General features: G+C 43.8%; 1 protein-coding gene across 1 annotated transcript in view; it reads left to right on the top strand.

The window, feature by feature from the left end:
• Positions 1–13,768, top strand: part of LOC147683106 (fish-egg lectin-like) — a 348,594-nt gene that overhangs the window by 116,930 nt on the left and 217,896 nt on the right. The window contains exon 2 of the mRNA XM_086944783.1: positions 3,525–3,752. Coding sequence (XP_086800909.1) covers positions 3,525–3,752 — 228 coding nt within the window. The remainder of the gene's footprint in view (positions 1–3,524; positions 3,753–13,768) is intronic.

The following is a 13,768-nucleotide window of genomic DNA, read 5'->3' as shown; positions in this document are numbered from 1 at the left end:
AAGAGCTTTTACTGCCCAAGATAACAGCGCCAGCAGAAGTTCAGCCGGGATTGTGTTTGCGGCTATGTGTCAGAGTACAGCACAGCCGCGTGAGTTTCTCCTTGAAATCTCACCTTGAAGCAGGTCTGCACGTCGAAGGATAGTAAAGGACAGAGATTTACGGTGCAAGGAACTATGGGGCATATTACCAAGGGGGGGCGATAGGCAATTATCGCCGATTTAGCGCCCGTTTTTGGCCGCTAAGCGGCGATAATTCAATCCCCCAATTAGCAAGTTAGCGACAGCTTTTAGGCGATAGCGAGTGGTTTGGGGCCCGCTTTGAATGTCAGCAATGTTTATCGCTAATGACATGCAAAGTGGGCGTACCCAACCAGTTAGCGACTGAACGCAGTCGCTATCGCCTATTAGCAAGGCAGGCGTAGCGTTGGAAATATTCGCGCTAAGCGCGAATATCTCCAAATACTAACACCTGCCCAGACCAGTTCTTAGCCATGTTATCCAATGGGAGGTGGATAACATGGCTAAGAGCATTTTGTCGCTAATTGGTGAATATCGCTGTATTCTCAGCGATATTCACACATTTCGCCGCTATCGCTGGATATTTTAGCACAATGGAGAAAAACGTTGCTAATAGCATGTTTTCTCCGCTAACATATCCAGCGATAGGCAGCCATAAAAAAATTGTTGCTAAGCCTATTTAGCGATAAATATCGCTACTTGTTGGTAATATGCCCCCAAGAAACTCAAGCACTACAGACAGCCAGAGCCGAGTTTTCACGTTCGGCGTTCAGCGGGCACAGTTTCTATCTGTGCATCCATTTGTTTTCCATCTGCTCACGTTTTGCTGCCCAAACCATCTGTTTGTGTAGATTCAGCAATGCTGCTCTTAGTTCATTTTGGGTTTTTTTCCCTTTCTTTTTGACAGACTATTTGGAATTGGCGTACCTTCATTTTACTAGTGGTCACATGTGGATTTAGACACAGGAAAGGAGCATGTGTGCCTGCTGGTCGTTGGATGTCCATCAGTGCTCTGTTCTTGTTGCGAGAACTGTAAACTGGGGGCAGTCCAGCCATCTCACCTGCAGTTCGATTTGACTTTTATATGTGTTAGGCAAGTGCGAAAAATGCGAATTTGCATTAGGATTTACATCTGCTTTACCATGCAAAGAAAAATATTTAAACCTCTCAATTCTATTCACGTATAGATTTCTGTCCACAGTATGAAAATACTGTCTCTCCTGCACGAGAATATTTGCCCCTTCACCTTCTTGTTGTCAGGGGTGATGTATGTTTGCAGACCTTCCAATTAACACTACCATCATATGTCACACAATATTGTCTCCCTGCAAACATTCACCCGGCGAGGAGGAGATATCACACGCGCGGAGATCAACATTATAGCTAACTATGTACAGACTCTGCACAGTCAATGTCCATTACAGATTATGAAACCACCCCAGCACTTTGGTGCAAGCCTCAGAAGCTTGGCTTCTTGGCACTGGAAGAGGAAGGCAGCGCATTCAAAGTGCTTCAGCCCCCTCCACGGCCCTGCCCCTCTGTTCACAAGGTGAAACATTTTCACACGTCGGCAGGTTTGTTTTTCAGCAAAGCTAACAAAATAGTTGCAGCAAATACTTAAGTGGTTTTTTAGGGCTCTCTTGAGGCCCTAAAATGTAACCATTCCTAAAGTTGTTTACAAGAGTTTTCTACAAAGGCCCTGATTACGAGTGAGACAGAAAATGCCGACCCGGTAATTATCGGGTGTGATAACGTCCACAGCTCGAGACCGGATTTAAAAGAGGAAAAATGTTCAGTAATTGCTGGAACATGATGATTTTGGTGGGGTAGCACCCACATCCGTACGTCATGTCCTATTTTTTGAGAGTCAAACTGGTAAAAGGCACTATTTATCTGACACGAAAATTGCTGAACCCTGTAATCATACATTTTGAACTGGCGTGGAAAATACCTAACAGCCTGCCAGGGCCACTCGCCATCGGGTCCATTGTTGATGCCTTTATTGTGAACTTCAAAGATGGGTGCCTCAATAAAAACGAGTTTTTTACAGAATTTTAAAGATATGAGCGTTATTTGATAAACTGATGTGTCTATATAAATACATAGGGCCTCATTTATGAGCCCTTGCGTCACTTTTACGCCGCCGGTGCGTCACTTTTTGTGACGCACCAGTGGCGTAAAAAATGCGCCTTGTTGCGTCATATTTACAAAGTAATGTATCTAGGTAGATGCGTCACTTTGTAAACCCCTGCGCCACACTATACCTGCGCCAGGTATAATGTATGCAAGGAGGGTGTATTGACGCAAGGAAGGGTCGTAGAAGTGACGCAGTGAAATCTATGAGATTTTACTGCGTCACTTTTAGGACACCGTTGCGTCACAATCCTGCGCCTGCCTCACAGCAGGCATAAGACTGAAGCAGGCCCTTTCACATGGTGCGTCATAAATTAAATATGACGCATCAGGAATGTCGCAAGGAGTGCGCACTGAGAAGTGACGCATCGCTGCTTTCACGCAGCGATGCGTCATTTCTCATAAATGAGGCCCATACTGTGGGTCTTATTTGAGTGTACTTGGCGTGTGGCAGTGGCGCAAATCGTTTTCTGCGCTGCCCTACCTCAATGTAAAAAGGAAGGAATGCACCGTATTTATGAAATAATGGTGCATTCCGGTCTTTTCCCTCTGCGCTAACTCACAATGGGCTGCCTAGTGCCAACGCAGACACCCTTGCACCGTTGTGCAAGGTGTCTGCATTGCATACAGGATTGTTTTTGTGCAGGAAGGAACATATTCCTGCTGAAAAACAATCCATGGAGGCGCTTTTCTCTTTGTATGTGTCCTACAGGATGCAGCACACATGGAAAGAGGTAAAAACAAGAAGAAATTGAAACACTTCTTGTTACTCCTGCTCTGGGGAGGTGTAAAGATTTGGCGCTTCAACAGGTTTACATGATGTTGTAAATCTGGGGAAGCATAAAATACATGGATGTTGTGTGGGAACAGCCACCGCAATGCCCATGGAACACTTCCCTAATGCAGAGTAAGACAATGCACCTGCTTGCACTGCTTTGTCTTACTCCATAACTATCAGGCCATTAAAAGCCACGCAAAGTGACTTTGTCTAGCCTCATAGATATGGTTGATAGGTTTGCTCCACCCATGCATCAAAAATGCGACGCTCAGTCAGCACAGGCCGCTCGTAAATAAGTCCCCTGTATCTCTGCAGTGTATCGCATTTCAGTGATCATCTGACCCATCAGCATCCAGTTTGCTCATGTGGCAGCTGAGCTGTGGGTCATTGTTGGTTGGGAATGTAAGGTATAGGTAACAGATTTTGTAGGGTGATGGCCAAGATCAAGCAGCAGCGGCCTCATGTGGTAATGAATCATGTCTTACAGTTAGTGGTAGACTACGATGGTTATTTATGTCAATACTTTCAATACTGCATGACGCAAAGGTCTTCATTGTCTATGGCTGTTTTAACATTCTGAGTTGTTCCATTGCAGATATGGATTGCCGTGAAGTTGGAGGGAGCATTACGCAGATTGATGCGGGCAGTGCACAGGTGTCTGGAGTGAATGCAGGAGGTGGCATCTTCTCCCTGTCCGGAGGCAGCTGGACTAGCCTACCAGGTGGCCTTTCACACATCACAGTCGGTCCTACTGGAGTTTGGGGTGTGAACACACATTACATGGTCTATAAGTGGAATGGTGCGAATTTTGACAAAATAGAAGGTGTGGTATACATATGATCATTAATATTGCATTTATCTGTTTTCAGGTGTAAACTACAAAACACTTTCAGGAGGAAGCAAATGGGGATTACCATTCCTATCCGTAAAGCAAAAACATTACACACAGATTTCATCATCCTATCCGTCTTATGCAGCTAAATTCTGTTTTATAGGATGAGGCCCTTCCTGGAGAGAAGCAATATAACATCATTTGTCTCATAAAAGAGGAGCATATTACCAATAACAGGTGCACTGCAGTTTTGCCGCAGTGGTGTGCCAAAAAATTACAGCCGCAGTACAACACATTCTAACGCCATGTTAGCATAGTATTTACAATATGGTGCTCCATGCCGTTAGGAAGCTGGCGTCATAAAAACTGGTGCTGCTGTGTGCCCCGTGTCATTAGGAAATTTAACGCTAATGCTGAAAAAGTGACGATCGCCCAACTAAGGTCAGGAAAATAGATGCTAGCCACCCTAGAGTCCCTTTTTTCATCTAGCAGGAGAAAAAAAATATTGCAAACTTACCTGAAAGCAGCAATGGAGCAGCCAGAAGTGAGCACAGCCCAGGCCAACAACCGCAAAACCCGCCAATATGACCAGTCAGAGTCCCATGGTAAGAGGAAGTTCAAGTTCAGTGAGGAGGAGAATCAGATCTTGATCCCAGAGATGACAGAGCACCAACACCAGCTCTTCATCAACTCCAAAATGTCATTGGGTGAAAAAAAAGCTGCATGGCAGACCAATATGGACAAGACAAGGTGAACAACGTTGCCGAAGTCAAGAGGACAGTGAGTGACTCTAAAAAGAGCTGGCATGATTGCAAGCGCAAGACAAAGGAGAAACTGGCAACCGATCTAAAGGCAGCATTGCAGACCAGAGATGGTATTCCAGGTCCCCAGTCACAGTAGGATCCCTTGGAGGAGCAGATGTCTACTGTCTTCTCCGAGCAGTCAGTAGTAGGAGTTGCGGGACAGGACAGTGCTGGCTATGATGAGCTACAACAGCAACAGTGTAGGTTGCAAAAAGGGCAATGCGGGTAACTAAGTCATGTTGCACAGGGCAGGCATCTATGTCCCAGTGCTCTGCAGGACTGTGTGTAGGCCACAGGGTAGGATGCTATTTTAGAAACAACAGTGGTCCCATGCATTATTAGGATTGAAACAAATAGCAATATAGACACAATGGATACTATATTGGTTTTGGACATGTCCAGCCGGACAGAGGTCTAAAATCTTTTACTTATTCACAAGGAATACATTCAATAATGAACACTTAGTGTTATATGTGTGTAATGGTGTAAATGGAATTTCTGCTGCATTTTCATCCACAGGAATCTGAAATATTGTTGCCTAAAAGCCTTGTGTTTTTTCTGTTTGTCATATCTTTCACCATGTCAATTTGTATGTGGTAGGGTACAGGCCTGTGCCCCGCTACGAGGAATTGTTGAAGGAAATTTCTATGTATTACTTGTGAATAAGTAAAAGATTGAGACCTCTGTCCGGCTGGACATGTCCAAAAACAATTTAGTATCCATTGTGTCTATATTGCTATTTGTTTCAATCCTAATAATGCATGGGGCCACTGTTGTTTCTAAAATATGTTCCCCGAGGTCCTTTGCTGACTCGTAAGGGTGCCCTTGTTGAGATTTAAATACAGGGTAGGATGCTGGCTTATGAATGGTTAGACACTTTGACAATCTTTTTCATAGGGTAGTGCTGTAAGCTTTCTAGTTTCATTTCTGTATCTTCGAAATACGGCGCATTCCTAACCTTTCTGCCGGCACACAGACTGCAGACGACTGCCAAACAAGGCACTCGTGCACCATGCTGCAAGGGTACCTGCATTGGCACTAGCCAGCCATTTGTGCACCAACACAGAGAAAAGCACAGGGATGCATTGTATTGTTGGAACCGCAGTGCATCCCTGAACTTTCCTAATGACACAGCTTGGATCAGCAATATGATTTGTTATGTTGCCGATGAACTTCTATGTTTAGGAAAATTGCCCCTCTGTCTAACCAGGGCCAATGCACATTAACTTAGCCTGCAAATTCATAGCACAGAATGGGCTTCTCAGAGGAGAAACAATCCACCTGAGGGGTGGGGGATATCTGAGCCATTGGAAGTATCTACATATAGGGACATTTTAAGAGTCCTGTCGATAGTAGCCTAGATTAAAAAATATTGCACACAGCAGTCCTGGCATGCAGGGTCAGAGCACACAGGTGCTAACTGCCATGGTAGGGACCATCTGAACCCCTCTTATCTACTAAATCTGACTGGGTGTGGGGGTGAATGTAAGTAGTATACACCAGAGGACCATGGGGCATATTTACAGTGAAATGGTGTAGCACGTCATAGCAAACAAATCTGCTGCACCGATCTGCATCATTTCATAAATGCAGGGATGTGCCGTATTTACAGGTATATGTACCACCCCTCTGCTCACCGCTACGCCAGTGAAAAAAGAACAGCTGTGCACCAATGCAGGCACCCTTGCACCATGGTATAAGGGGGCCAGCATTGATGTACAGCTGTACTTTTAGCATCAGTGCAGGGTTGAGCAAAGGGGTGGCGCATATTCCTATAAATATGGTGCATCCCTACCTGCACATAAAGAATCAATAATTACGTTTTGCTCCTTCTAAGCACACATAGAAAGCAATAAATGAGGGAAATAAAGTATTTATCCATGTAGGCCCACTCTTAAGCCTTCTTTTGAAAGGATTGTTTGTACATCTAGGGCAGTGGGAAACAGCAATGTGTGGTCCGTGGGAACGCCTACAGCAACACACATTGCAAACCCCTTTGAAGCCGAAAACGTTGTCAAAGGGGACAATATATACAAGGAGGAGTAAAGCCATGCTAAGTGGCTTAGCGCCTTCTTGAAAACATGGAGCAGGCTATTGCACAAATAGTGGCACAATGCATCTGTCAATATGCCCCCATGTGTGTCAAAACAAATGATGGTGTGTTGCCCTGGTGGGCTTCTGCTAGTGCGGTGCATGGTAGGTGCTTGCTGTGCATATCGAACTGCCAGTATGTCTGACTGGGAAGACTTTGCATTGCAAGGAGGTGAAAAGGGACATGTGTACTGCAAAGTACTCTCACAAATATACATGCACTGCTGTATCCGACTGAGTCACACTTGTGTAGAAGCTAGTAAGGGATGATAGACAATATCCCATTGTGATACTACATTCTACATGTTATGTGGACTTAGATGAAGACGTAGTATGTGCCAGGAAGAAATATGGCCCAAAATAGTCTCACTGTGCTACATGTACAAGTGTGAACATGTCATACAGGAAACTGTCACGTGATAGGGAGACCTACTTAGTCACCACAAGGGACTCGAGTCCAGGAAGGTCAGAGGGTGAGGTGCATGAGCCCAGTTGTTTTATAAAACTGGGTAGGTACATGTCACTATTCCCAGCACTACTACCATGGGAAGTGCTGCCTGATCCATATCTCCTCTATAACACCCTGCCATGTCAGTCCATTGCATTTAGTCATGCATAATGTAGGAGTCATAGGACCATGAGAGTCAACGTATGATCTGGGTTCCATCACTGTGTGGCTGTAAATCGGCTGCCAGGATCAAATTGGTAACAGCCAGAGGAGGCATGTACACATAACGAGCCACAGGGCTCATGTTTGAGCCCTACGCTCTTTAACATCTATGTGGCACCCCTGGCTAACATCATGAGAACTTATGGATTCATCCCGTTATCCTACGCGGATGACACTCAACTCCTCTTTCCCTTTAAGACCTTTATCCCCGAGGTTAGAAACTCCTTCTCCCAGGGCATGAAAGCAGTGGCACACTGGATGTCTTCCAACTACTTGCAATGCAACGTTGGATAGACAGAAGTCATGTTGTTTGGTGAAGCTAAATTACTCTGGACTCCGGACTGGTGGCCACAAGATCTGGGACCAGTACCCGAGCCCAAACAAATAGTTAAGAATCTGGGAATTCGATTAGACCAAGAACTTACACTCAAACAGCATGGCAACCAGGTGGTGGGAGCCTGCTTTCATGTCATTGGCATGTTGCGTAAAATCTTTTCCTTACTACCGGATGCAACTAGGGGAACGTTGGTACAGGCTTTAGTCCTGAGTCGAATAGACTATTGTAATGGCCTGCTCCTGTCCGCTAACGAGGGAGTCACAACAAGACTCCAGGTGGTACAGAACACGGCTGCTCGCCTGATTCTGAACGCCCCCCCTCGTACGCCTTCCAAACCACTGTTGACAAAACTACATTGGTTATCAGTCAAACAGAGGGCCAAGTTCAAAGTATGCTGCACAATACACAAAAGCCTTAATGGGCTGGGTCCAGCATACCTGACTACAACATTTGTCCCCTACATACCCTCCCGGACACTTAGGTCGAGCGAGCCAGGCCTTCTTTGTGTACCTGGAGCAAAAAAAGCCAGACATGGAACCAAAGCGGTATCTGTAGCAGGACCCTCCCTTTGGAATAGTCTCCCAAAGTCTCTTAGGCTATGTGCAGAACACTTCCCCTTTAGAAAAATGTTGAAGACCTTCTTATTCCAACACTAGAATTGCTGCTAAACTAGTTCTTCCCCAAAACTTATGTTGTAGATGCCTAAAGGCGCGGAGATACTCCTCCAGGAGTCGAAGCCAGTGCGGTACAAACCTGCAAATAAATAAATAAAATAAATACAAGTGCATAGGGCTGATTAAAACAATGTGTAACAGCCTGCAGATAACAAACTCTGGTCATGATGAAATGGGTTGATCATCAGTGATCGTAATCTGACTAGTATGACAGGCCCATCCACTCAGAGAAGGCACACAGTGGTAGTGAGAACAATGCTGAGTTCCAGTCATCCGAAAGGGGAATACAGTGAAATTTCTAATCCATACCCATGCATAACAGGTGTGCCACGCATCAATGAGGAACTGAAAGTGAAATGATTTGTACTTTGGTTGTCAACTGGAATACTCATGTCAACATCTAAGTGAGATCAGAAATAGCACTTCCTCATCTCATTGCAGAGTATCAACCCTCACCACATGGCCAGCACAGTGTCCCGGACGTCAGAGATGATGGGATGACAACCTGCAAACCATCAACCAGGACACCCTCCAAGAACTCCTGGACTCCATTAGGACCCATCTCTGGACACAGGGATGGTCAACTGCTTTGTGTGTTCTCCACATCGCCTGCCTACAACCATCAGAGAAACCACTGCCACCCCACCCAGGGCCCTGCACTTCAAGGACCCACAGATTACTTTTCAACATACTGTGTTAGAAGTCCAGTGGGAGTTGGAAGAGGTGGGGTAGGCAAGAATTTGTGGGTGCCTCAGTTCCAATGTCGACAACACTGCTGCCATCAGATGTACCTACCCTCTAATCTGTGGCCTCCAGCAGTCCCTGGCTGACATAGCTGATGTAATGAGTGAGTGGCTTGAACAAATACCCAGCCAAAGTGGCATTACCAAGATGGCCAACCAGTTGGGGATTATAAAAACCATCTTGGAGTCCACGTAGTTGAAGCAGGACTCCCACTTTGCTGTCATGGCTGCCTACCTCCACAATGTTGCTGCTGTGTTGCAAAACCTGCAGATCCTTCTCTCAGCTGTGCTGCCTCAAGTTTAGCACCGATGAGTGCTGCAGCAGGCACGGGATCCTCATCTTCTGCCCCTGCTGTGTGTGTGCGTACCTCGGCTGCCGCACCTACATCAACCCCCTCACGGGAGATACTGCATACATCAGAGAAGGAAGATGTGGGCTGCACTTCTAACCCACAACAAAGTGTGTGTAGCATTCATCGGTGCCACATACCAAGTTTCGCCTTTTCCCTGTTCTTATGAGCATGCCCGATAAATTCAGTTTCCACTGTCCTCATTTAGCTTTTGCCCTGTTCACCTTGACCATTTGTGGACTCTCAATGTGGCCGATCCTCCCTAATGACTTTGTGGTCATCCTCCTCATTGAAGAACTCCTCTCCTCCACATGTCCCATGACATTTTACCCCCATCAATTCTGCCTGGACATCTACTGGCTCAAAACATCTTTTTGGGGTTGCTGTCCTAAAAACTGTGTCTGTGAGCCACATCATCATTTGTTTATAAATGTAATGAACACTACCTGTGTGTTGTTTGTCTGTTGGAGTCTAGACCAAGTTTACCAGTGGGCATTCCATGAGGCAAATACACCAACTATTTGCCAAAAAACATGTGCTGATTGGAGTTAGGAATAATGCTAGGCAGTGGGAGTAGAATATAATTGGTGAACCTTATGTGTGTTAACCAGCAAGTGGTTACTCAATGTTGCAAGCATGAAGTGCAACAGGTGTCATTCAGTCCATGTTAATGGTGAATTAGGTCACACCACAAGTGACAGGTCTATCCATGGATAGTAGTAAGCAAACAACATTGGTCTTACAAATAAATCCTGTAAATGGGGAAGCCATCAGCCTGCAAGTCCACAAACCTACAATTTGAGCAAATGTTTTGACCACTGCATCCCTCCAAAGCCTGTCACATGAAGTTACCCACACAGACAAATCGTAAGTGAACATCTAATTGCCACAAACACTACTCAACAATGTCTGTAGATCGATAATGTAAAGACAATCAAATCATAAATAATTCCCTTAGGAACCACTGGTCAATCTGCAGCTCTACACAGACACCCAGACAGCAAGCACTCATTACCCCAGTCCTGAATGAGCCAAATGATACATGGTAACTGAATAGTTATCTCACAAAATGTTACTAAAAATAATCTGTATATCAAATATCATTAAAGACTTTCTAAAGTTTAAAATCCATTCAATAAAAAGGGCTAGACACAAAATTACAGCAAATACACAAAATTAACAGTTTAGAAGAGAGAAAACATACAATACGATTACATTTGTCATTGATTTGAGCCAGGTTTTAGAAATCAATCAACACAGCACATAATAACAAACACTTCCTTTTCTAATGTGTTCATCTGTTTCTCAAACTTGGATTAACATGTGTGTTGACTTGTTTTAGTAGATAATGTAGTTTGTGACCACCTTCTTCAAGACAAACATTATATTTCCCTTACATGAATGTCAATAAGATAAAAATCCTGAATAAAAGACATATACAAACATCAAAGTATATAAAAAGGCCATCATAGAACATCAATCATCAATTAAGTTACTACATCTAGCATACAGAGATCACAAAATCCAACCACCATAAAATGGAAAGGAAAAGAGTTTTATATAGGTAAACAAATTGCAGCACACTACAATCAGGACTAGGGGTTCACCAAGTTGCACACCACATTTACAGTAACATTCTTTCAACCAATTCTGTAATTATTGTCACACTTCATGTATGTGAGTTCCAGCATGCTTAGAACCCAATATCTGGAAGTCAATGAACTTTTTGACTCACCAGTAAAGACAACTGTCTTTCTAATGTTGCTGGTTCAGAACAGGTGCAGTCCCACCATCAACAGATTTTTTCAGCAGGTAGGAAAATATGTCTAGAACCTACAGGTGAGTAGATAAAGAGAAATACAAAAATAAATCTCCAGGTTATGACCTCTTTAACTCCATCAGAATGGTTCCTTATGATCACTTATGGTCATTGTCACCTTAAAACCTACCTCTTGCTGTTGTGGACTCCGTAGTTTGTTTAAGTCCCAACCATAAAAGAAGCCTAAAAAAGCTGTTGTTGGTCCTTCTACCTAAAATGGGAATGCATACCTCCATTACTCATGTGTGTAAATGCTGCATAATGACATTGTATGTGTGGTTGACCATGTGACATACCTCCGATCCAGGTAAGGTTGGGCTTCAATAACTCTAATAAGGCAACTTTGAAGCTAATAAGATTTCTGGGTGTAGTGAATGCTATCTAGGGCTGCACTCACTTGACAACTCACTTTACCTTAAAAGAAGCGAAAAACACATTTGTTACTATGAGGGCTCATTACCTGAGCACACATGCTCAGGTAATGATTTGGGGAGAGGATGTAGCCTTAGGGCTAGCGTGGTGGACCTCGGAGCTGGGGAACCAGGTTTGAGCCTCGGCAATGACACTCAACATCCTGTGATTCTGAGAAAATCACATAATCTCCAAGTGGCTAACAAAAATGAATGTGTCCTTGTGTAATATAACTGGTGCTCATGTAAAGCACTCTGATACCCGATATCTCAGGTCTAGTATATGATTTTAGCCATGACGTGCTTTCCTACAGCGCAGGATGCTGCACGCTTTTATATTTTTATTAGTAATGGAGGCAGTTCCGCATTAAATATAGCGGTTGCGCTTCTTTATTTATTTTATTTACCAGTGCAGTCCACTTTAACCATCGTGGCTGGGCTTTTAAAATTATTTTATTTGCCAGCGTGGTCCAATTTAACTATAGCAGCCGCACTGCAGATGTTTTTTTTTTTTGGGTGAAAATGCCACATACCATGCTTTTACTTTAATAGCTGCTGCACCCTTTCTTTTGATGCTGCTCGCTGTATTTAGCTTACAGCGAGTCACGTCTAAAGAAAGGAGCGCAGACACATTTTAAAGTGAAAGCATGGCAGGGGGCGCTTTTACAGAAAAAAAATTTGTTAGTGAACTTCACAAACATTTTTTTTTGTAAAAGCTCCCCATGCTATTCTCTCACTTTAATGGCAGGCGCAACCCTTTCTGTAGGCACGGCTCGCTGTAAGCTGAATATGTCAAGCAGTGTCTAAAGAAAGGGGAACCGGTAAAGTCGTCTCGCATTTGCAATAGATTAAGCTATTGCCAAAATAAATGACATTGCCTTTTATTTATGTGTTGGTTTTCAAAACACATAAATAAAAGGCATTGTCGTTTACAATGCCAATATCTTAAACTCTCGCAAATGCGAGACTTATTGCATTGCAAATGCTTGTTTTTAGAAGGGTCATCAGCCAAGGCTGCAGAGCATATCCTTGGTCAGCTGTATAGACAGGAGGGGTTCAGTTATGCAAGATTCATGACGAGGAAAGGCCCTACATTCATGTACATTCTGTTATGTGTCCTGAATTACTCACACACTTTGCCTACTGTAAGATACATGCTATGACATTGTGTGGCATACACGCAAGTTGGAAATGGAATATACTGACATTGTACTACACATACAGATATGCTGTCTTCTGTGATTCAATTACTATTTTTCATACTTGGGAGTGGTAATGCCATGCCATGAAGGTGATGGATTTTCACCAGTAAGGAGAATCAATTAGTCATTGAGTATGTACATCTCCAATACTCATCTATTGTGTCTGTTATTGACTACTGTTGCCAGTTCTGAACTAATACATGTCTGATTTTACTACCTGTAGATGGAGCTAGTGATGTGGCGTTCTTTAGTCACAGGTCTTTGGCAGTGAGGGTTGCAGTAAATGATATTAAATGTGTACTGCCATGGGGATGGTAGTTAGTGGATATCCATGTGGGACATGATAGTGTACACATGGCAGTGCACTGTGCCCACTATGTTGGCTGTAATGAAGGGGGTTGAGTTATGTAGGAGTTTTGCGCTGTACAGTGCAACTGGCTGACTATCCACAATACAGTACTGCACTACTTGCGGACAGTGTTGGACATATTTCCGACATGATTCAGTGTCCAAGGTTTGGTGTCTGTGTTGGCAGAAAATCTGCAGCATTGCTCGAAGACAGGTACATTATTCAGAAGAGACTGTGTTTTCGGCTGTCATAGGATATGTAATCTGTGCATGAGACTTCACCTTGCTTCACAGTCTGTAAAATGGTGTGCACAAAGTATGGGATGTGTGTATATGATATGTAATGTAATATTGCATGGTAGGCATGATTTTGGAACGTTAAAATATGACTAAATTCCCCAGTTCCACAGGTTTCATAGGTGTGGAATACATCGCATGTATCATTACCATAGGATTTACCTGTGGACACACAGACCTAGATTTGATTTGATTTGATTTGATTTTGGGTTTTATAGAGCGCATAGCTACCCTAGGGCATCCCAGCGCTGGTGACCACGATC

Source organism: Lissotriton vulgaris, chromosome 11 (genome assembly GCF_964263255.1).
Source record: "Lissotriton vulgaris chromosome 11, aLisVul1.2, whole genome shotgun sequence".
Lineage (NCBI taxonomy): Eukaryota > Metazoa > Chordata > Amphibia > Caudata > Salamandridae > Lissotriton > Lissotriton vulgaris.
The sequence above is the reverse complement of the archived record's forward strand: the minus strand, read 5'-3'. Positions and strand labels throughout refer to the sequence as shown.